Source organism: Haliotis asinina, chromosome 4 (assembly GCF_037392515.1).
Source record: "Haliotis asinina isolate JCU_RB_2024 chromosome 4, JCU_Hal_asi_v2, whole genome shotgun sequence".
NCBI lineage: Eukaryota > Metazoa > Mollusca > Gastropoda > Lepetellida > Haliotidae > Haliotis > Haliotis asinina.
Genome location: NC_090283.1, coordinates 59,254,353 through 59,279,626, shown reverse-complemented (window position 1 = coordinate 59,279,626; position 25,274 = coordinate 59,254,353). Strand labels below are relative to the sequence as shown.

Genomic DNA, 25,274 nt, shown 5'->3' with positions numbered 1-25,274 from the left:
ATATATGATTATACGCTAGCTGATTTTGACGGGATTGAAAATGCCCTATGTACCCTTGATTGGCATGCTATCTTTTCTTCTGACAATATTAATCGTATCGCACACGACTCTACAGGTGCAATTCTTGACTTATGCGATAGTTATATTCCAAATAAAGTCGTTACAAAAAGCCCCGGGCTGCCCACTGGATGAACAGTGAAGTACATAAATTGATTCGTAAACGCAGTCGCCACCATTAAATCGCAAAGAGGCGTAACTCATCATCTGACTGGGCAATTTTTAGATCGAGTAGAAATAAAGTTATATCCGCGGTAAGAAATGCGAAGAGGACGTATACGAATAAAACTGATGAACATATAAACAGTGAACACGGTACAGAAACATGGTGGCGTCTAGTTAAGTATTATGTAAAAAGTACTGGTGGTACTGGCAACAAATTCCTGAAAATGAATGCAAGACAATTAGCAGTTCCCTTATCTGAAGTTTTTAATTTATCATTAAAGAATAAAGTGTTTCCCGATATTTGGAAGGAGGCATCAATTGTTCCTATTCACAAAAAAGGTAGTATAAATGAGTGCTCTAACTATCGACCAGTCGCACTAACAAGCTGTATAGCTAAGATTTTCCAACGATGCATTTGCAAACACGTATTTAATCATTTTATTGATAATGAAATACTCACAAACTTACAATCTGGTTTCATGCCAGGTGATTCAACAGTAAATCAATTAACGTACTTGTATGACTTTATAGCGGGTGCAGTCGATAGAGGTAAGGAAATTAGGGCTGTATTTTATGACGTAAGTAAGGCTTTTGACAAGGTCTGGCATAAAGGTATGACCTTTATTTTCATACGGACTACTCATTTTGTAGGGAGTATATTCATTGGAAAACACGACCACTTCTACCACTGTAAAAAATAGTTTTACAGTGTATGTTTGCTGCCATACAGTAGATTTTAGACTTTTGACGACAATTTTCAGCCATGTGCACATTTCACACAAACATGATTTTTATATTTTCTGAGAGCTTATTCCATGCAGATTCACCTCGTATAAGTACTTGTTCGTACACGAACGCAAACAGGTGTACCATCACAGACTCACTAAACGTCCTCACAATTTCGTTACGCGTACGAGAGACGCTTCTCAGAAGCACGAGCAAAAGTAGTCAGCTTTTGACGACAATTTACACTTATGTGCACATTTCACGCAAGCATGATTTTTATATTTTCTGAAAGCCCATTTAATGCAGATTTACCTCGAATAAGTACTTGTTCGTGTACACGAACGCAAACAGGTGTACCATCGCGTTGAAGCACAACTATTTTCCACCCAAGGCTCGTCACAGACTTACAAAACGTCCTCACAATATCGTTACGCGTACGAGAGACGCCTTTCAGAAGCACGATAAAGATAAGTAGTCGGTTTCGGACGACGATTTTCACCTATGTGCCACTTTCACACAAACATTATTTTAATATTTTATAAAAGCTTATTCAATGCAGATATACATCATAAGTACTTGTCCATGTACACGAACGCACATATGTCTGTCATCGTGCTGAAATGCATCTACTTTCTTCCTACTGACCACAGACACACAAAGCGCCCTCGCAGCATCGATAGACGTAAGACGGGCAAAAGTAGTCAGTTTTTGGCGACGATTTTTACATATGCGCCAGTTTCATACAAACATTATCTTAACATGTTCTGAAAGCACATTCAATGCAGATTTACATCATACAAGTACTTGTTCATGTACACGAACGCACATAGGTGTGAAACACATCTACGTTCATCCCACTGATCGTCAGACACTCAAACCTTCCTCACAAGATCGTTACGAGTACGAGAGACGCCTTTGCAGTTCTTGACGACCATTTCCTCTATGTGACACATATTGGTGTCATCGTGTTGAAAGATATGTACTTTTTGAACTGTCAGGTTTCTTTCGTGTGCAAGAGACAGGGCATCTGCAAGTGGCTCACGTGACATTTTTGCCGCGGGAGCAGACCCGGTTCTCAATATGTTCAGTCATATCAAGTGCATGGTAAGTGATTTCAGAGGACTGCATGATCTTTATAGTATAAGCAATATGTCTTCTTGAACACACTGCATGCAGGAATTAGGACTCCTTTCCTTAAGTTTTACGTCATTGTCATCAACCTGTAATTATAGAAGTACAATTTCTCGACTTTTAACAGATGTACAGAATATGCCACTTCCCTGAGCATATTTTGCTCACCTGATTTTGTCACAACTGAATAAACATGATTCTGTTTTTTGCCAGCTTAACAAAATAGATAGCATTTAATTAAGTGCTTTTAAGTATACCACGGATGATAAAAGCATCGTAAGAAGGAAATTGCACAGTGGCTGGCCGTGTCCACAAGACAGCCGTGTTGACTGTCTGCAGATATGCTGTGTCCAAAGCCATTAGATGTACCAGGGAGCCTATATAGAAGGGGAGACGAAACACCTCGAAAAGCCCCTGAACGTATGTCTCGGGTCGTTACGTAACCAGTGTAGCCAATATGTGGTAGCGTAGTATTTATTTTAATTTAAATGACGAGGCACACGTTAATTAGTACAAATGGTAAAGAGATCAAGCGAGTGACCTATCCCTGTTGTAGATTATACCCGGCAGAATGAAGAAATATGCTTCTTCTAGGGGGCTTTGCATTATTTCTCATAGTTACGTAACCTTTCTCTCAATGTTTTATATGTATTTAGTATCACCATGGAAATGGTTATATATTCTCGGACACAGGTGCATGTTTAAAATTCTTCAGTGCGGCGAATTACATTTGTCTTCTGACAGAATGAAACACAAATAAATTTCAGAAAGATTATGCATTGATTGTATCACACACACGAAACTGTTTTCCAGCAATGGTTAAGCCAGAATGAAGACGAGGCCGAATGCGGTCAGGCATAGTTTATGACTGCAGTTGATTAGCCCTGAATATATAGGTAGGAGACTGGATACCTACAACAGGCGTGATGCAATACAGCACGTTATCTCGGTGGGGATAATCTACAGCAGGGATAGGTCACTCGCTTACTTTCTATACCATTGTACTAATTAACGTGTGCCTCGTCATGCTCCAACGCACACGGTGACTTGTCTCGTTCCCAGCGTTACTTCAGCTGTGTTTAACAGAACTTCTACCAGTTTATTGTATCAGTCGGAATTTTACAATGAATGAATGCATTATAGTATGAATTAAGAGCAAGATTTATGTGAATGAATGAATGAAAGAAACATAATAAAGAAAGAAGTAGGTTAATAATTAATTCAGATATCTTATTCCATATGGGGAATGGAATGGACATTAACATCATGTAAACTGACGCTGTCACACACTTCTCAAAATCAGAAAGTGTAAAACTGTCACAAAGCGTCCTAAACACCTTTCCAGTTTTGGCAAATAATAACATCAACACGAAAGAAAGAAGTTATGGAACTATAACCCTCAAGCATCACAAGCATCAATAGTGGATCAGATCAGATCGGCGAAATGTCATATTTTTCACACACCTCCAATACATCCTAACATTTTAGATTATGAAACTATCACTATTACTTGCAAACACACTTCAACTGAAAGTATATTCCGCTCATAAGAATTAAAGGTGTATGTGAAAGATCCTTTTGAAATAATAACTAGAGACACTCAAACAATGGCGAGTAGTATTTCAATGGCGGATCAGATCAGATCAGCTATGTCACATTTTTCACACACCCAAAACACACCCTAACATTCTTTTTTAGATTATGAAACCATCACTATATTTGTAAACCCATTTCATCTGATAGAACATTCCCCTCATATGAATTAAAGGTGTATGGGAAAGATGTTTTTGAGGAAATAACGAGGAATACTCAAACAACGGCGTACAACATTTCAATGGCGGATCAGAACAGACCTGCAATACATCATATTTTTCACACACCTCAGTTACACCCTAACACTTTTAAAAAGTTATATAACTCTTACAATTACTTGTAAATACCATATAACTAAAGGTATGTTTCCCTTCTAAAACTTAAACGAATGTGTGAAAGAAGTTTTTATCGGCACAATTTAGTCTTTCGAGTATAGAAGCCACTGAGCTATAACATAACGATTTGAAACTTTACTACAAATCTACTGTCCTAACGCAGATACTAATACCAATTATCTGACTTAAACTGTGGTGACAAAATAGTTAATTTATCTTCTACATGTAGGGCTTCAGTTGTTACACCACTCAGCGAATTTAATCAGCTGCTGAAAATAAACCGGACTTAATCTTAAATACTACGCTGCCGCTATATTGGCAACACTGATTAAGTAACGACCCGAGATATACGTTCAGGGGCTTTTCGGGAAGTTTCTTCTCCCCGTATATATAGTCTCCCTGATTCTGCAGATGATGGCTGAAACAGGCTGCCCAGCCCAACATGCAGGACTGTCCCTGGGGCTGGTTGTCTTCCACTGTCCATGCTGTCGCCCAGGAAGGAAAACCCTTATTATATCACGCAAATACATAGAATATATTGTCTGTGTTGTCCTTTTAATGTATTGTTTTTATTGATGAATACCGTTTAAACCATCTACCACCGTAAATGAAAGGAGAGCCGATGATAGTGTTGACAAAGACGCACAGCACCTTCAAATACTCTTCGAAGATAATCAGTACAAGAATAACTCCGTCATACCAAAATATAATACTTTGAAAATCTCTGTAACATTATGCAATAAAACATCTGCTTATAAGTCGTCGATCAGTGATGCTATAGACAATATTTTGAGTTTGTAATCATCTGGAACAATTTTACTCCTGTCTTCCTCATGAATATGTCATCTCATTATCATGTGAGAGATCGTTATCTCGTGATCAGTTCAATCGGAATGAAATAAGAAAACACTCTTTTACCCACCTCCATATGACTTGAATATTTGTCACCACTAAATAAACATTTCAATGGCCTTTCACAGATTATCAAACACAAACATGAAACGGAATAATTAGAATTTAATTATGTGTTTTCAAGCTGTCATAAAATATACCTGAGACGACAAAGGCACTGTAAACAGGAAATTACACAATCGACCCCGTATCCATCAGACAGCCGTGTAAACTGTCTGCAAACTCATTCGATGTACACACCCTGAAATAACGTGCTGTACTGCATCACACCTGTTGCCTGTCTCCACCTGTATAGTCAGTGATACCCAAACTACAGTCATTAACAATACCTGGCCGCGTTCGGCCTAGTCTTCACTCCAGTGTCATGTGTGTGATACAATAAATTGCGTAATCTAACTGAAAGTTAATTGTGTTGCATTCGGCCAAAAAGATGAGCCAAGACAAACACAGTTCGCTGGACTGATGTATTTGAAATATGCACCTGTGTTTCATAACCATAGCTGTACTACATACATATAAAACATTCAGTGAAAGATTCATACATTTTCTTTTTTATAACAAATAATGCAATGCTCCCTGGAATATGCGTGTTCCTTCATTCTCCTGACTCCAGGCGGAAACGGGCATTTGGCCGTTCCCAGTCCCATTTCCCAGTCCAACGCAGAATGGCGGGCTATACACGGGGCTGGTTGTCTTCCACTGTCCATACTGTCTTCCAGGAACGAAAACCTTTTCTGTTTCAAGCATATACATAGAATATATGTAAACACAGAGTCCCTGTTTTTACCTGAAGTAGTTCTGGTAATGTGTGTTGTTAGTGTTGTTATAGAAAAGGTATGTATGCATATCACACGTGCTTTCTGTGGGGATTTTACTGTCAAAGGAAATGTACTCTTCTGCCGTTACATCCGGATTTAGCGATGACATGAGTCTTGACAATGGAATATCATCTTCCTCACTGTCACTTACGTTTTCGTCTTGGTCGAGTGACAAGTCCTCTTGGTTGAGTTGTTTGTTTACTGATTAACCCGATAATCCGCTTGAAGTCGTGGACTGCTAATTAGGCCACTCACTCCGCCTCCGACAGGAAGTCCCACGTAATCGGCGTGTTTTCATAGTCCATTACCTTGATGGGCTGAGATTTTAGTCCGAATTCCGAATTATACCGAGTCCGATTTATTCAGCGTTTGTGTAATGATAACTTAACTAAGTTCTGCCGGGACCACCACTAAGGTCCGAATTGTAAAGAAAACCGATTTACCCAAGGTCCGAATTTTACAAATTCCACTGTACGTATGTATTCGATCTAATCGAAGTTGCCTGTATGGGTACAGTGAAACAACACATTCTTACCTTAATATACTGTGCACACTGAAGGGGCTGGAGGAATGGTGTCTGCCAGAATGAGGGATGTTAAGCAAATCGCCGACATGATACACAATTCTTCAGGAAATGATGATTTGTAGAGTTAACATGGGTTTACTGATATAATGCGCAATGTATCCGCCAGGTCATTGGGAGTTTGATCAAAAGAGGGGGCGAAAGATATTACAACCAGCAGGGGGCGTTGAGGTTGCTTATTTAAATTTGTATTTTCGTATTTTTTATCATTTAGAAATTTGCCACAAAGTGTGATTTCTGTTAAATGCCTCTATCAAATTATGTCAATTTCTGAAGGCATAGATTTGGTTCAACTCACTTCTATGCATGTTCATTATCAACAAGTTATCATTCACAAGTTGGTCCGTACAGAGAAAGAGCATCCTCAATTTGCAATAAGCAAACACGTGATCAGTGAGTCGTTTGAGCGGGGTTTACCCGTACCGCCTAATTTTCAGACTAAGAAAATCTCATACTGTCTAATTAGCTCAGTGCCCAGACCATCTACAGAGTGCAGTCACTGAAGCATATCGCTTCTCAAGGAGAGTCTTAGTTGATACGATTGGGGTGCTGGTGTCAAACCACAGCCACCCTCCTATCCCCTACATCTACGACGTTGAAGTCTTCAAGTGTAGACTTATGGAGCGTGCATCAAGCGAAACAACACCTATCCCTCAGATCTACGACGACGCGCTATCTACCCTGAGGAAGAATGCAGTACCGGACGAGCACCTCCAGTACTTCCCTACCTTCGACTTGCACAACAAGGTCATCAGCGGGAACCCACAAGGAAGAAGAAGTATGTGGCTGTGGACAAGGAGATCCGAAGGGCGAAGGACAAGCTGATCAGCCAAGAGTTGGGTACTGTGGAATTTGTGGACAATGTGGGTCACCTTCTAGGTGACCTGAAGTGATTTTGTTTCTTAATGTGAAAGGCTGATAACTCCTTGTGTTGCTTGAACTATGGAAATGTATCTGAACTATTAAACTGTTGACAGATTATTACAGATAATTTATTATTAAAATTGTTGATATATATATATATTTAATTTGTCTTGTGTTATTTACTATTTGACATGTGATACACCCCTCTCATGTCTCAAGTTGGACTCTTCCATTCCCATACTGCCTAAAATCTGTTAATATGTTAATCAATCAACCGTGAAAATCCCATACCACCTAATTACTTACCTGTACCTTTTCTACAAATTTTAGACAGTATGGGACACCTTTTGAGCGGCTCTCCAGAACCCATAAAACAGTTAGCGTCAAATTAGTTTGTTTTCATCCCAACTTCTGTCATTTTACAAAATGTTGTAGAAAAGTGTTACATAAGCATCCCAATCTATTTACGGTGGTCTTAAAAGAAACATCCATTTTTTCTTTTAAGAGGTTCAGAAACGTTTGCATTTGGTTCGGTTCAAGTGGAGACCACCAGCTAGGACTACAAGTCTGTTTGCTATAATCGTCTTGACAATGAAGTGTTGCAGATTTATACCCGTGGAGATATTCACAAAGATATATCATCATAGCCTAAAATTCATACATCAAAAACATTTTTCAGATGTGTTTACAAAATCAGTGTGTATACTGATGAAACTTTATGCTCACTTCCCATAACACCTCACATACGAGGGAGTCACGCTTTATTTGATTGTCTGAAACTGTCGCGCACGCTTCCAGGGACTGTATATTCTGTAAAACAGCATACACGGCTAATGCGGACGTAAACTGACATGTATTCTGGAAGATACGATATCAACATGTCAACACAATGAACTGCAATGAAATATCGAAGCAAACATTCCAATTTAACACTAATTTTGATTAGCTCGAGATGTCAGTCAAGGCTGACATTGAGTTCTTGTTTTCGGTGTGCTGTGTGAAGTTATACAATGGACGTACGTCACTTCCGGGAAATATGCAAATGACTTAAAAGTTTCCGCAGTATTACTGTTGACGAAGTTGGCCAAGTGTTGATTCATGCAAGATGCAAGATGCAGTAGGGGTCGTATTGGTTTCAAAATATTCCGTAACTTTCTGCAAAGATGAACACTTTAACGTTTCCACCAGTAATACATTCAAATGAAATAAATCACTTTTTCATGAACGATGAATTGACTTTTGTCTAACTGACACATGTAAACTGTAACAGCCGACCCTGGGCGTGTTATTTCTGCTTTCCCGATGTTTTGCACGTGCCAAAAAAACCCAGACAAATAGTGAGGCCCAGTATGGATCAACCAAGGATGATTGTGGATATTATGTCGGACAAACAACTTGTATTCTGCAAGTTGTAATCTCTTCAGTGCAAATGACGAAAGCATGGCATCCGAGATCGAAAAACCTGTTTATTCACGACTGTCAAGTACCCCACCACCCTTGGGGATTTTATGAGACGCTTTAATTACCCTGCATCGTGTTCGCCCCAATCTAGGTGGTTCCACGGTAATTGAATTAATTAGGGGGAACTGCCTCAGTTAGTACCGCGGAGCGCACCGTCTCGCGAACAAGAGACGATAGGCCGTCTCGCGTACACATTACGCCTCGCCAACTAACACCTATCCCTATGGTATTGTACATATGTTGCCATGTCCAATTCGGTTGAGCTATAGAGACAGGTGGCTCTATTTTGTCAACCACATTGGTTTTGAAAACCCTGTACTAACGGGAAATATGGTCAGAAATATGAACTGACGCGCGGAACAATCGTACAGCAAGTGTTTACTGGTTACCTTTAGTAATGTTACACTCCTGATTCCTGAACTGTGTTTATAGTCAAACTTAAACTACACTGTGTGGTATATCATTTTAAAAATTTCAGAATTCATATGACTTTGGTTTGTGCCCAACTCTGATCTGTTTGTTTCCTTCGTATGTACAAAGTCTCTGGTACAACACATTGTTGGATGTTGTCAACAGCCCCAGGGAGAAGTATCAGCAGCACCACAGCAACAACAGCAACTCCACGCAGCTTCAGGTGGTTATGAAAGAACAGATCAGGCAAACCTGTCCACAACCTGTGTAGTTATTGGAATAACATGTCCTCAGGTCCTGGATACAGCCCTGACACCAGCATCCTCCAGTACATCTTGTGTAGTTCCTGGAACAACAAGTCCACACGTCCCGGAAATGACAGCCCTGACACCAGCATCCTCAAGTACATATTGTGTAGTTGCCAGAACAAAAACTCCACAGGTCCCTGAAATAACATCTCTGACACCAGCATCCTCAAGTACATCATGTGCAGGTCCTGGAACAACAACTCCACAGGTCCAGGAAATATCAGCCCTGAAACCAGCGCCCATATCGTCTCTTCTGCCCAGAACACCAGGATCTCTGGTATCAAAGATACAATCATCTGGACTGCCAGTCACTGGGGATTCGACTGCAGTGTTCGACTGCTGGTTTCAGCTGATGTTGTTGACCTCCTTAAGATCAACTAGTATGTCATTCTTAATTATATTAAAACACGTGGCAGCTTTACTACTTTGTAAAAGCTTTAAATCTTAGCAAACCATTATGACGGCTAAGGTGTAAATGGACCCAGCTGTCTGAACACCTGTCAAACTGTGAATTATCCTGTCATATCATAACCCATGCCTGTTTGACGAGGTGACTGAAGGGATTGGTGATGAGGCTTCCTGGCTTGGTTGACACATGTTATTGTTTCCAAATTGTGAAAGTTGATGTTCATGATGCTGATCACTGGATTGTCTGGTCCAGACACGATTACTTACAGACAGCTGCTTTATAATGGAATAGTGCTGAGTGCGGCGTTAAACAACAACCAACCAGTGCTATTCATTTCATTCTCCAATATCAAAAACTAAACGACAAACCAACAACATCTCAGCAGATAACGTCAGATTATTAACACTTACCAGTGCCTCATGGCTTGTCTTTTCCCAATATCTCTTATTTTGTCAGTAGTAGTATATGTCCAGCTATGTTTGACAGGGTTCCTATAACATTGCACTGCCTCCATGTTTGACCTCAGCGCAAGTCTTTATCCAGTTGTGTCAATTTTACAGCTGCATTTTAGAACAAAAATGCTGATGACATATTTTCAGAATCACTAGAAATATTGAACACGTGTATGAAACCTTCAGTCAAATGGCTGCTGTTACAGTAACACTATGAAACCTTATGAAAGAGAGCAACATTTTGGAGATGTGACCTTGGCAGTGTGTTTGACCTCAGAATGAATCCTTTTTTAAAGCACAGTTCAGTTTTATATAAGCTGTGTACTCTTTGCAGCCACCTTTCAGTAAACTATTGTAACTCATACAAAGTTTTTTGTCTTCTGTTTTTCAGAGTGACTAGTAGAATACATGTTCAAATTTGGAAGAATTCTGTGCAAGCTTCAGTCATGTGGTTTCTGTTACAGTCGCACAATACAACCTTATACAAGTACAGCAGCAATTCGGAGATGTGACAGTGAAGGGCGGCAAGAATCTGAACATCGGTGGAACTCAGAATGTCGGTACAACTCTGACCAAGCAGGAAGAGGAGAAACCACTGACTGCAGCACAGAAGATCAGGAGTGAGATATCTGATAATGTTTTCCCAAATGATTGCTCATGTGGTGGCTATGTATGATTAAACCGGTCTAAGTCTAAGTACCAAGCCATTAGGTTGCTCACCTTCCACGCAGGCCGTAGGCGCGTGGTTGGTGTTAAACACTTATCAGTCAGATGCTCCTGTATTGCCCTGTATAAGGACAAACTAAAAGTGATGCAGGCTGGGCGCCGTGTCAGATGTGCACGGTTCAACTCCATCCCCTTTACGTGAGGTTAATACTGGTGGACAGCTTCTATGATGGCAGTCTTCTACCTTGATTGTTTTGCTAAAAACTTTGATTCAGTAAAGAATGCCACGTTGCTCTATATATCTCTCTCCATCTGTCACTTTCCCCTAGGCATGACTTTGTTATGCTTCAGTTTAGTGAGATTTGATGGGTGGTCCAACTGATTATTGGCCACATCTTCTTATTGGCACTACCTTGCACATGACGCCAGACTTTTTTTATTCATTATGCAGTTTTGTATTCTATTTCAACAGATGCCAACAATTTGTAGTATCTTTAGTGCCTTAACACAATTTGAGTAACTTTTACATGAGCCTGTGGCCTAGTCTAATGATAAAGGTGTTTGTTTGTCCAGCCAAAGACCCAGGTTTGATTCCCAATATGGGAACATTATCTGAAGTCCTTTTCTTGAGTAAGATCTTTAAATCGTAAGTTTGTTTACTTTCCCACACATTGTATTTATAGATAGTTAAATGTGCCCTGTTTCCACAGAAAGGACAACATCCAGGATACAGTCATGGATCAAAGACATGGTGGAGACAGACGCCCTCAAGAAAGTGAAAGAAAAGCTGGACAGAGGTGCAACATGGGTGACAATTACTGGAAGACCAGGAGAGGGGAAGTCCACAACCGCCTACATGGCCCTCCAAGACCAGCGCAATCAGGGGAGACAAGTATACCAAGTGGTGTCACCAGAAGAGTTCAATGAGGTCATAATGGCCTGCTCGAATCCTGTCATCCTGTTGGATGACATATTTGGTGATCTAGAATTCGTGGCTGCAGAATGGATGAAATGGAGACCAAGTCTCCGACCTATTCTGGATGTGAAGCATCCTGATGAAGATCCTGATGAAGTTTCTATGGGCATTTCGACCAAAACTGAAAAGGTTTCAGAGAGGACAGAAGCTGATCAAACACAAGTTAAACAATCAAATCCAAACAAAAACAAAACTATCATTATTCTCGTTGGTCGTGACTACGTGCTGAAATCCTCATTGGCAGACTTGGGAAGGATGGCAGATTATATTTCCAGTCCCCAGTACGTAGTGAAAGTTTCCTCACAGAGAGACTCTTACGAGCGAAGGAAGATATGGCGTGTTCATGCTGAAGCAAAAAACATAAACTTTAAAGAGTCAGTTGTGTCTCAAATATGTGGGACAGACTGTCCACACGGCTTCCCTCATGTATGTAAAATGTTTGTCACAGCATATCAAAAGGATTGGACTCAATTTCCCCCAGAAACATTTTTTCAAGCGCCCATTGCTTTTCTCTATGAAACTTTGAATAAACTTTTGAAAGATGAGGAAAAGCGTTCATTGTTCATGGCAATGATTAAAAGAGATGGGAAGATTAGTGGACAAGAAATGGAGGAGGATGACAGCCTCGGTTATAAACACAGAGACGTTGCTGATGACTTGGTTGGATCTTACCTCAGAAAGGAGGATGACACCTTCATGTTTGATCACCCATCTATATATGACAGTGTTTCCTTTATTCTCAGTACAAAACAATTGAAGTTTGTTATTGAAAATTGTAGTCTATCCTTTATAAATCAGCGACTTCGTCTTGCACTCCCAAGAGAAAGAAAGCAAAACATTGCTGGTGAGGAAGATCTTGTTGCAAATATCCCATGGACATATGCTAGACATTTAGTCAGAAGATTTGCGAGTGAAATAAACAGGGGGAATTTATTACATGTCTTATCCCACCAGGCATGTTGTAATTCAGACTTTGTTCACTTACTAATGGACTGCCTAAAGACACAGTTTCACATGTGTGCATCTGACATTGTGAAATTGAGTGATGAGTTAACCAATCAGTCATTTTGTGAATTACTTTCCAGCAACAAGTCAGATCATCTCCTGAAATATATTATGGAGAAAGAAAATATATCCTTCACCCCGGATGAAGGGAGGGACATTTTACTGGGTGTGTGCGAGAATGCTGCATGCAGTGTACTGAAATACATCAGTGGACATATGGAACTTGATGTAAATGCTAGGTACGGTGAGGAGAAACGGACTCCGCTTATGTTAGCAGCAGAAACCAGAGACAGCCTGTTTGTCAATCAGATTATGTCTCTTGACCCTGACCTGAATGCAAGAGACTCGTTAGGTGTAAGCGTGTTTTATTATCTTTGTGAAAATGGCCTTACACTATCCGTGGAGCGTGTGCTTGACATGGGAGTGGAGGTTAATGAGGATCAAGGATTACACCACGAACTCCCTCTATACATTGCCATACAGAAAGGTCACTTAGAGGTGGTGAAGCTGTTGGTTAACAGAGGGTGTGACGTAGATAACCAGAAAGGTCTTCGATGTGCTGTTGTAAGCATGAACTCGAACATGGTGCTGTTCTTTTTAAACAGAAGAGTAGAGGTGGACAGTACTGTTGTGTGCAGAGCTTGTGCAGCTGGGGACTTGAACATAGTGAAGATGGTATTTGGGAAGGGAGCTACTGTTAATATGGTGTCACATGATGGAGATACTCCACTTCACAGCGCATGTCAAGGGAATTCTACTGTTGTTGCATATTTGCTGAAGAAAGGAGCAAGAGTCAATCAAGCTTCAGATGATACGGGTGACACACCACTTCATAGAGCAGCAATGTGGGGATCGACAGAGTGTGCTGATGTGTTGCTGAAGGCTGGAGCTGATGTCAATGTACAGAATAACACAGGTGACACACCACTTCATAGAGCAGCAAAGTGGGAATGTACAGAGTGTGCTGATGTGTTACTGAAGGCTGGAGCTGATGTCAATGCACAGGATAATACAGGTGACACACCACTTCATGCAGCAGCAGGAACCACATCTACAGAGTGTGTTGATGTGTTGCTGAAGGCTGGAGCTGGTGTCAATATACAGAACAATGCAGGTGACGCACCACTTCATGCAGCAGCAGACCAGGGATTTATTGAGTTTGTTGATGTGTTACAGAAGGTTGGAACTGATGTCATTGTACAGAATAATACAGGTGACACAACACTTCATGCAGCATCAGAGAGGAGATCTACAGTGTATCTTGATGCGTTGCTGAAGGCTGGAGCTGATGTTCATATACAGAATGATACAGGTGACACACCACTTCATGCAGCATCAGAAAACAAATTTACAGAGTGCGTTGATGCGTTGCTGAAGGCTGGAGCTGATGTTCATATACAGAATGATACAGGCGACACACCACTTCATACAGCGGCAGCAGAGTGGGGATCTACAGAGTGTGTTGATTTGTTACTGAAGGCTGGAGCTGCTGTTAATGTACAGAATGATAGAGATGACACACCACTTCATGCAGCAGCATGGTGTGGATCTGGAGAGAGTGTGGATGCGCTTTTGAAGGCTGGAGCTGATGTTAACATGCAGAATGATACAGGTGACACACCACTTCATAGAGCAGCATCAGCATCAGCATCAGAAGCATGGTGGAGATCTACAGAGTGTGTTGATGTGTTGCTGAAGGCTGGAGCTGATGTTAATGTACAGAATGATACAGGTGACACACCACTTCATGTAGCAGCAGGGTGGCAATCTACTGGGCGTCTTGATGTGTTACTGAAGGCTGGAGCTGATGTTAATGTACAGAATAATACAGGTTACACGCCACTTCATAGAGCAGCAGAGGGGATATCTGCACAGTGTGTTAGTGTGTTACTAAAGGCTGGAGCTGATGTCAATGTACAGAATAAAACAGGTGACACGCCACTTCACACAGCGGCATGGTGCAGATCTACACATAGTATTGATGTGTTGCTGAAGGCTGGAGCTGATGTTAATGTACAGAACAATACAGGTAACACACCACTTCATAGAGCAGCAGCAAACACGTCTACACACTGTGTTGAAGTGTTACTGAAGGCTAGAGCTGATGTTAATGTACAGAATAATACAGGTGACACACCACTTCATAGAGCAACAGCAAGGACATCTATAGAGTGTGTTGGCGTGTTACAGACAGATGCAGCTGATGTTAATGTACAGAATAATACAGGTGACACAACACTTCACAGAGCAGCAGCAAGGACATCTACAGAGTGTGTTGATGTGTTACTGACAGATGCAGCTTATGTTACTGTACAGCATAATACAGGTGACACACCTGTTCATATGGCAGAGTGGGGATTTACAAAGTGTGTTGATATGTTACTGAAGGCTGGAGCTGATGTTAATGTACAGAATAATTCAGGACAGAAACCTCTGCACTAGTTGCAAGTCCGATCAATGTTGATTCAAAAGACATTTGCAGATTTGATTGATCAGTGCGGGAAATGCTACTAGATATGTCACATTGATACTGTTTATGTGACGACTTGAACAACAGGGTGAAGGCAAGAACGTTATGGCATCTGTGTTCTTTATGGTGGATGTGAAAACTGACAGTACTGTTGGAACTAGTAAAGAAAAGTGTTTTTTTCACATTTCTACGATTCATTTAGTTGGTACGTGAAAGTGTGAAATATAAACTAAGTTCAATCTAAATACAGCCTCAGTTATAGGGAGATAGGAAAGGTTTAGAAGGGACGTTACTGAGCAGAGATGAGTGCAAAAATGAGCAGAGCAGTATTTTGGAAAGTCCAAAGTGACTTATCTGGAATAGACCATCGCGTTATTAGTGCAAAAATTCCAGATATTGTATTTAAGAGGACACGTTTTAAATGCCCATTTTGAAATTAAACTTAACCTTATTATTAATGATTCCTGACTTTAAAATAATGTTAATGCTGAAACTATTTAGAATGTACCTAACATGGAGTCTCACTATCACTATATATAAACAGATAGGAGGGGTCGTCTCAAAAGCAAGACCAGGATGAGTGACGCAGACAGCGGTAGGACGTGGTCTGGAGGATAGAGACATTAGCTAAGAAAAGATAGTCCTTTAGGAGACTTAAAATGGGGGAAGAAAATGGCATGTCATAACAATTTGCAAGTATTATACCATCCTGTCAATCTTTGTGTGGTCATGCCACCTATATATTTTGAGACATAGAATACGATGGTCGATTTAAGCTTGTCTATGGGTATCAATGCTATCATGCTGTTTTACATATCTTAACATAAACTTTATGACAGGAAGACACGTACGCTGTTAAGCAACAGGTGAGACATATTCAACACACGTGAACAAGCAAAATATCTTGGAGATGACCCCTGGTGCCTGCATGCAGCACATGCATTTCATGCCAGGTGAGTTGACAGAGTCGTCATACTTGACTGAGTGACCTAACTGCCATCTGTAGTCTGATCTATTGTTTTCAGGAGCTGTTTTGTATATGTTTTGTCTGATTTTACGAGTAAAAATGCTTTTCTGGATACCCTGTAAGGCATCCCACTGAACGCTCAGTTATGCCGATGTGGATTATTTTGACATATGCTATTTGTAATATCGAACATTTAGGGATACAAAGTAACAGCTTAAAAACAGGATTTTTAAAATTTCTAACAGTACTTGAACAGGCTGTGCATTGCAAAAGAGCCTAAACTGAACTTTTTCAGAGGAAACAACTACCAAGACAAAGTAACAGCTCAAAAACAGGATTTTTAAATTTCTAACAGTACTTGAACAGACTGTGCATTGCAAAAGAGCCTAAACTGAACATATTCAGAGGAAACATCTACCAAGACATAGCACAAGGCTCTGTGTCGTTCATGTTTCATCCATCATTGTCAAACTGCTGCAGAAACAATTTGCATATATTGAAGACATTCTTCACAAATTCATGTACAGAGAATATTATCAGAGCATGTGAGTCATACTGAATTTTACCAAAAACGTGTCCTTGTTTCCTGACTGATCGGTTGCGATATTTCCCCAGTTGCTAATAATAATTACTTAATCCCTTTTTTGTGATTCCCTTGGATAAACTTTCTGATCATGACCAAACACAACAAATGCTAATACATACCAACAATCGTGTGCTATGACATTATTCAAAAATTACATTTGTTAAAAAAATTCTGCATCAACAATGCCGTCGGGATGAGGCAAGTAATACAATGGTGCGTGTGAAGTTATAACGGCCATTATACAAAACGATCTTAGAGCTAAGGTGACCGTTACTCCCATACCTTATCATAGACTTACTGTTATAATACCAAGTCATCTCCTGTAGCGCACAGTCTCCACTCCCATACCTTATCATAGACTTACTGTTATAATACCAAGTCATCTCCTGTAGCACACAGTCTCCACTCCCATACCTTATCACAGACTTACTGTTATAATACCAAGTCATCTCCTGTAGCGCACAGTCTCCACACCCATACCTTGTCACAGACTTACTGTTATAATACCAAGTCATCTCCTGTAGCGCACAGTCTCCACTCCCATACCTTATCATAGACTTACTGTTATAATACCAAGTCATCTCCTGTAGCACACAGTCTCCACTCCCATACCTTATCATAGACTTACTGTTATAATACCAAGTCATCTCCTGCAGCACACAGTCTCCACTCCCATACCTTATCACAGACTTACTGTTATAATACCAAGTCATCTCCTGTAGCACACAGTCTCCACTCCCATACCTTATCATAGACTTACTGTTATAATACCAAGTCATGTAGCGCACAGTTTCTACTCCCATACCTTATCATAGACTTACTGTTATAATACCAAGTCATCTCCTGTAGCACACAGTCTCCACTCCCATACCTTATCATAGACTTACTGTTATAATACCAAGTCATCTCCTGTAGCACACAGTCTCCACTCCCATACCTTGTCACAGACTTACTGTTATAATACCAAGTCATCTCCTGTAGCGCACAGTCTCCACTCCCATACCTTGTCATAGACTTACTGTTATAATACCAAGTCATCTCCTGTAGCACACAGTCTCCACTCCCATACCTTATCATAGATTTACTGTTATAATACCAAGTCATCTCCTGTAGCACACAGTTTCTACTCCCATACCTTGTCATAGACTTACTGTTATAATACCAAGTCATCTCCTATAGCACACAGTCTCCACTCCCATACCTTATCATAGACTTACTGTTATAATACTAAGTCATCTCCTGTAGCACACAGTCTCCACTCCCATACCTTATCATAGACTTACTGTTATAATACCAAGTCATCTCCTGTAGCACACAGTTTCTACTCCCATACCTTATCATAGACTTACTGTTATAATACCAAGTCATCTCCTGTAGCACACAGTTTCTACTCCCATACCTTATCATAGACTTACTGTTATAATACTAAGTCATCTCCTGTAGCACACAGTTTCTACTCCCATACATTATCATAGACTTACTGTTATAATACCAAGTCATCTCCTGTAGCACACAGTCTCCACTCCCATACCTTATCATAGACTTACTGTTATAATACTAAGTCATCTCCTGTAGCACACAGTTTCTACTCCCATACCTTATCACAGACTTACTGTTATAATACCAAGTCATCTTCTATAGCGCACAGTTTCTACTCCCATACCTTATCATAGACTTACTGTTATAATACCAAGTCATCTCCTGTAGCACACAGTTTCTACTCCCATACCTTATCATAGACTTACTGTTATAATACCAAGTCATCTTCTGTAGCGCACAGTTTCTACTCCCATACCTTATCATAGACTTACTGTTATAATACCAAGTCATCTCCTGTAGCGCACAGTTTCTACTCCCATACCTTATCATAGACTTACTGTTACAATACCAAGTCATCTCCTGTAGCGCACAGTTTCCACTCCCATACCTTATCATAGACTTACTGTTATAATACCAAGTCATCTCCTGTAGCACACAGTCTCCACTCCCATACCTTATCATAGACTTACTGTTATAAGACCAAGTCATCTCCTGTAGCACACAGTTTCTACTCCCATACCTTGTCATAGACTTACTGTTATAATACCAAGTCATCTTCTGTAGCGCACAGTTTCTACTCCCATACCTTATCATAGACTTACTGTTATAATACCAAGTCATCTCCTGTAGCACACAGTTTTTACTCCCATACCTTATCATAGACTTACTGTTATAATACCAAGTCATCTCCTGTAGCACACAGTTTCTACTCCCATACCTTATCATAGACTTACTGTTATAATACTAAGTCATCTCCTGTAGCACACAGGTTCTACTCCCATACCTTATCATTGACTTACTGTTATAATACCAAGTCATCTCCTGTAGCACACAGTTTCTACTCCCATACCTTGTCATAGACTTACTGTTATAATACCAAGTCATCTTCTGTAGCGCACAGTTTCTACTCCCATACCTTATCATAGACTTACTGTTATAATACCAAGTCATCTCCTGTAGCGCACAGTTTCTACTCCCATACCTTATCATAGACTTACTGTTATAATACCAAGTCATCTCCTGTAGCGCACAGTCTCCACTCCCATACCTTATCATAGACTTACTGTTATAATATCAAGTCATCTCCTGTAGCGCACAGTTTCCACTCCCATACCTTATCATAGACTTACTGTTATAATACCAAGTCATCTCCTGTAGCACACAGTTTCTACTCCCATACCTTATCATAGACTTACTGTTATAATACTAAGTCATCTCCTGTAGCACACAGTTTCTACTCCCATACCTTATCATAGACTTACTGTTATAATACCAAGTCATCTCCTGTAGCACACAGTCTCCACTCCCATACCTTATCATAGACTTACTGTTATATTACTAAGTCATCTCCTGTAGCACACAGTTTCTACTCCCATACCTTATCATAGACTTACTGTTATAATACCAAGTCATCTTCTATAGCGCACAGTTTCTACTCCCATACCTTATCATAGACTTACTGTTATAATACCAAGTCATCTCCTGTAGCACACAGTTTCTACTCCCATACCTTGTCATAGACTTACTGTTATAATACCAAGTCATCTTCTGTAGCGCACAGTTTCTACTCCCATACCTTATCATAGACTTACTGTTATAATACCAAGTCATCTCCTGTAGCGCACAGTTTCTACTCCCATACCTTATCATAGACTTACTGTTACAATACCAAGTCATCTCCTGTAGCGCACAGTTTCCACTCCCATACCTTATCTTAGACTTACTTAAATAATACCAAGTCATCTCCTGTAGCACACAGTCTCCACTCCCATACCTTATCATAGACTTACTGTTATAAGACCAAGTCATCTCCTATAGCGCACAGTTTCTACTCCCATACCTTATCATAGACTTACTGTTATAATACCAAGTCATCTCCTGTAGCACACAGTTTCTACTCCCATACCTTGTCATAGACTTACTGTTATAATACCAAGTCATCTTCTGTAGCGTACAGTTTCTACTCCCATACCTTATCATAGACTTACTGTTATAATACCAAGTCATCTCCTGTAGCACACAGTTTCTACTCCCATACCTTATCATAGACTTACTGTTATAATACTAAGTCATCTCCTGTAGCACACAGGTTCTACTCCCATACCTTATCATTGACTTACTGTTATAATACCAAGTCATCTCCTGTAGCACACAGTTTCTACTCCCATACCTTGTCATAGACTTACTGTTATAATACCAAGTCATCTTCTGTAGCGCACAGTTTCTACTCCCATACCTTATCATAGACTTACTGTTATAATACCAAGTCATCTCCTGTAGCGCACAGTTTCTACTCCCATACCTTATCATAGACTTACTGTTATAATACCAAGTCATCTCCTGTAGCGCACAGTCTCCACTCCCATACCTTATCATAGACTTACTGTTATAATATCAAGTCATCTCCTGTAGCGCACAGTTTCCACTCCCATACCTTATCATAGACTTACTGTTATAATACCAAGTCATCTCCTGTAGCACACAGTTTCTACTCCCATACCTTATCATAGACTTACTGTTATAATACTAAGTCATCTCCTGTAGCACACAGTTTCTACTCCCATACCTTATCATAGACTTACTGTTATAATACCAAGTCATCTCCTGTAGCACACAGTCTCCACTCCCATACCTTATCATAGACTTACTGTTATATTACTAAGTCATCTCCTGTAGCACACAGTTTCTACTCCCATACCTTATCATAGACTTACTGTTATAATACCAAGTCATCTTCTATAGCGCACAGTTTCTACTCCCATACCTTATCATAGACTTACTGTTATAATACCAAGTCATCTCCTGTAGCACACAGTTTCTACTCCCATACCTTGTCATAGACTTACTGTTATAATACCAAGTCATCTTCTGTAGCGCACAGTTTCTACTCCCATACCTTATCATAGACTTACTGTTATAATACCAAGTCATCTCCTGTAGCGCACAGTTTCTACTCCCATACCTTATCATAGACTTACTGTTACAATACCAAGTCATCTCCTGTAGCGCACAGTTTCCACTCCCATACCTTATCATAGACTTACTGTTATAATACCAAGTCATCTCCTGTAGCACACAGTCTCCACTCCCATACCTTATCATAGACTTACTGTTACAAGACCAAGTCATCTCCTATAGCGCACAGTTTCTACTCCCATACCTTATCATAGACTTACTGTTATAATACCAAGTCATCTCCTGTAGCACACAGTTTCTACTCCCATACCTTGTCATAGACTTACTGTTATAATACCAAGTCATCTTCTGTAGCGCACAGTTTCTACTCCCATACCTTATCATAGACTTACTGTTATAAAACTAAGTCATCTCCTGTAGCGCACAGTTTCTACTCCCATACCTTATCTTAGACTTACTGTTATAATACTAAGTCATCTCCTGTAGCACACAGGTTCTACTCCCATACCTTGTCATAGACTTACTGTTATAATACCAAGTCATCTCCTGTAGCACACAGTTTCTACTCCCATACCTTGTCATAGACTTACTGTTATAATACCAAGTCATCTTCTGTAGCGCACAGTTTCTACTCCCATACCTTATCATAGACTTACTGTTATAATACCAAGTCATCTCCTGTAGCGCACAGTTTCTACTCCCATACCTTGTCATAGACTTACTGTTATAATACCAAGTCATCTCCTGTAGCGCACAGTCTCCACTCCCATACCTTATCATAGACTTACTGTTATAATATCAAGTCATCTCCTGTAGCGCACAGTTTCCACTCCCATACCTTATCATAGACTCACTGTTATAATACCAAGTCATCTCCTGTAGCGCACAGTCTCCACTCCCATACCTTATCATAGACTTACTGTTATAATACCAAGTCATCTCCTGTAGCACACAGTTTCTACTCCCATACCTTATCATAGACTTACTGTTATAATACTAAGTCATCTCCTGTAGCACACAGTTTCTACTCCCATACCTTATCATAGACTTACTGTTATAATACCAAGTCATCTCCTGTAGCGCACAGTCTCCACTCCCATACCTTATCATAGACTTACTGTTATAATACCAAGTCATCTCCTGTAGCACACAGTTTCTACTCCCATACCTTATCATAGACTTACTGTTATAACACCAAGTCATCTCCTGTAGCACACAGTCTCCACTCCCATACCTTATCATAGACTTACTGTTATATTACTAAGTCATCTCCTGTAGCACACAGTTTCTACTCCCATACCTTATCATAGACTTACTGTTATAATACCAAGTCATCTTCTATAGCGCACAGTTTCTACTCCCATACCTTGTCATAGACTTACTGTTATAATACCAAGTCATCTCCTGTAGCACACAGTTTCTACTCCCATACCTTGTCATAGACTTACTGTTATAATACCAAGTCATCTTCTGTAGCGCACAGTTTCTACTCCCATACCTTATCATAGACTTACTGTTATAATACCAAGTCATCTCCTGTAGCGCACAGTTTCTACTCCCATACCTTATCATAGACTTACTGTTACAATACCAAGTCATCTCCTGTAGCGCACAGTTTCCACTCCCATACCTTATCATAGACTTACTGTTATAATACTAAGTCATCTCCTGTAGCACACAGTTTCTACTCCCATACCTTATCTTAGACTTACTGTTATAATACTAAGTCATCTCCTGTAGCACACAGGTTCTACTCCCATACCTTGTCATAGACTTACTGTTATAATACCAAGTCATCTCCTGTAGCACACAGTTTCTACTCCCATACCTTATCATAGACTTACTGTTATAATACCAAGTCATCTCCTGTAGCACACAGTCTCCACTCCCATACCTTATCATAGACTTACTGTTATATTACTAAGTCATCTCCTGTAGCACACAGTTTCTACTCCCATACCTTATCATAGACTTACTGTTATAATACCAAGTCATCTTCTATAGCGCACAGTTTCTACTCCCATACCTTATCATAGACGTACTGTTATAATACCAAGTCATCTCCTGTAGCACACAGTTTCTACTCCCATACCTTGTCATAGACTTACTGTTATAATACCAAGTCATCTTCTGTAGCGCACAGTTTCTACTCCCATACCTTATCATAGACTTACTGTTATAATACCAAGTCATCTCCTGTAGCGCACAGTTTCTACTCCCATACCTTATCATAGACTTACTGTTACAATACCAAGTCATCTCCTGTAGCGCACAGTTTCCACTCCCATACCTTATCTTAGACTTACTGTTATAATACCAAGTCATCTCCTGTAGCACACAGTCTCCACTCCCATACCTTATCATAGACTTACTGTTATAAGACCAAGTCATCTCCTATAGCGCACAGTTTCTACTCCCATACCTTATCATAGACTTACTGTTATAATACCAAGTCATCTCCTGTAGCACACAGTTTCTACTCCCATACCTTGTCATAGACTTACTGTTATAATACCAAGTCATCTTCTGTAGCGTACAGTTTCTACTCCCATACCTTATCATAGACTTACTGTTATAATACCAAGTCATCTCCTGTAGCACACAGTTTCTACTCCCATACCTTATCATAGACTTACTGTTATAATACTAAGTCATCTCCTGTAGCACACAGGTTCTACTCCCATACCTTATCATTGACTTACTGTTATAATACCAAGTCATCTCCTGTAGCACACAGTTTCTACTCCCATACCTTGTCATAGACTTACTGTTATAATACCAAGTCATCTTCTGTAGCGCACAGTTTCTACTCCCATACCTTATCATAGACTTACTGTTATAATACCAAGTCATCTCCTGTAGCGCACAGTTTCTACTCCCATACCTTATCATAGACTTACTGTTATAATACCAAGTCATCTCCTGTAGCGCACAGTCTCCACTCCCATACCTTATCATAGACTTACTGTTATAATATCAAGTCATCTCCTGTAGCGCACAGTTTCCACTCCCATACCTTATCATAGACTTACTGTTATAATACCAAGTCATCTCCTGTAGCACACAGTTTCTACTCCCATACCTTATCATAGACTTACTGTTATAATACTAAGTCATCTCCTGTAGCACACAGTTTCTACTCCCATACCTTATCATAGACTTACTGTTATAATACCAAGTCATCTCCTGTAGCACACAGTCTCCACTCCCATACCTTATCATAGACTTACTGTTATATTACTAAGTCATCTCCTGTAGCACACAGTTTCTACTCCCATACCTTATCATAGACTTACTGTTATAATACCAAGTCATCTTCTATAGCGCACAGTTTCTACTCCCATACCTTATCATAGACTTACTGTTATAATACCAAGTCATCTCCTGTAGCACACAGTTTCTACTCCCATACCTTGTCATAGACTTACTGTTATAATACCAAGTCATCTTCTGTAGCGCACAGTTTCTGCTCCCATACCTTATCATAGACTTACTGTTATAATACCAAGTCATCTCCTGTAGCGCACAGTTTCTACTCCCATACCTTATCATAGACTTACTGTTACAATACCAAGTCATCTCCTGTAGCGCACAGTTTCCACTCCCATACCTTATCATAGACTTACTGTTATAATACCAAGTCATCTCCTGTAGCACACAGTCTCCACTCCCATACCTTATCATAGACTTACTGTTACAAGACCAAGTCATCTCCTATAGCGCACAGTTTCTACTCCCATACCTTATCATAGACTTACTGTTATAATACCAAGTCATCTCCTGTAGCACACAGTTTCTACTCCCATACCTTGTCATAGACTTACTGTTATAATACCAAGTCATCTTCTGTAGCGCACAGTTTCTACTCCCATACCTTATCATAGACTTACTGTTATAAAACTAAGTCATCTCCTGTAGCGCACA

General features: G+C 40.0%; 1 protein-coding gene across 2 annotated transcripts in view; it reads left to right on the top strand.

Annotated features, from left to right (window-relative positions):
* Positions 1–15,509, top strand: part of LOC137281735 (serine/threonine-protein phosphatase 6 regulatory ankyrin repeat subunit B-like) — a 176,455-nt gene extending 160,946 nt beyond the window's left edge. The window contains exons 3-4 of one of the 2 annotated variants that reach the window (XM_067813317.1): positions 10,690–10,845; positions 11,602–15,509. In XM_067813317.1, the coding sequence (XP_067669418.1) occupies positions 10,690–10,845; positions 11,602–15,314 (3,869 nt within the window). In that variant the 3' untranslated portion in view covers positions 15,315–15,509. The remainder of the gene's footprint in view (positions 1–10,689; positions 10,846–11,601) is intronic. The other variant, XM_067813316.1, reaches the window with a different exon arrangement.
* Positions 15,510–25,274: the final 9,765 nt, after the last annotated feature.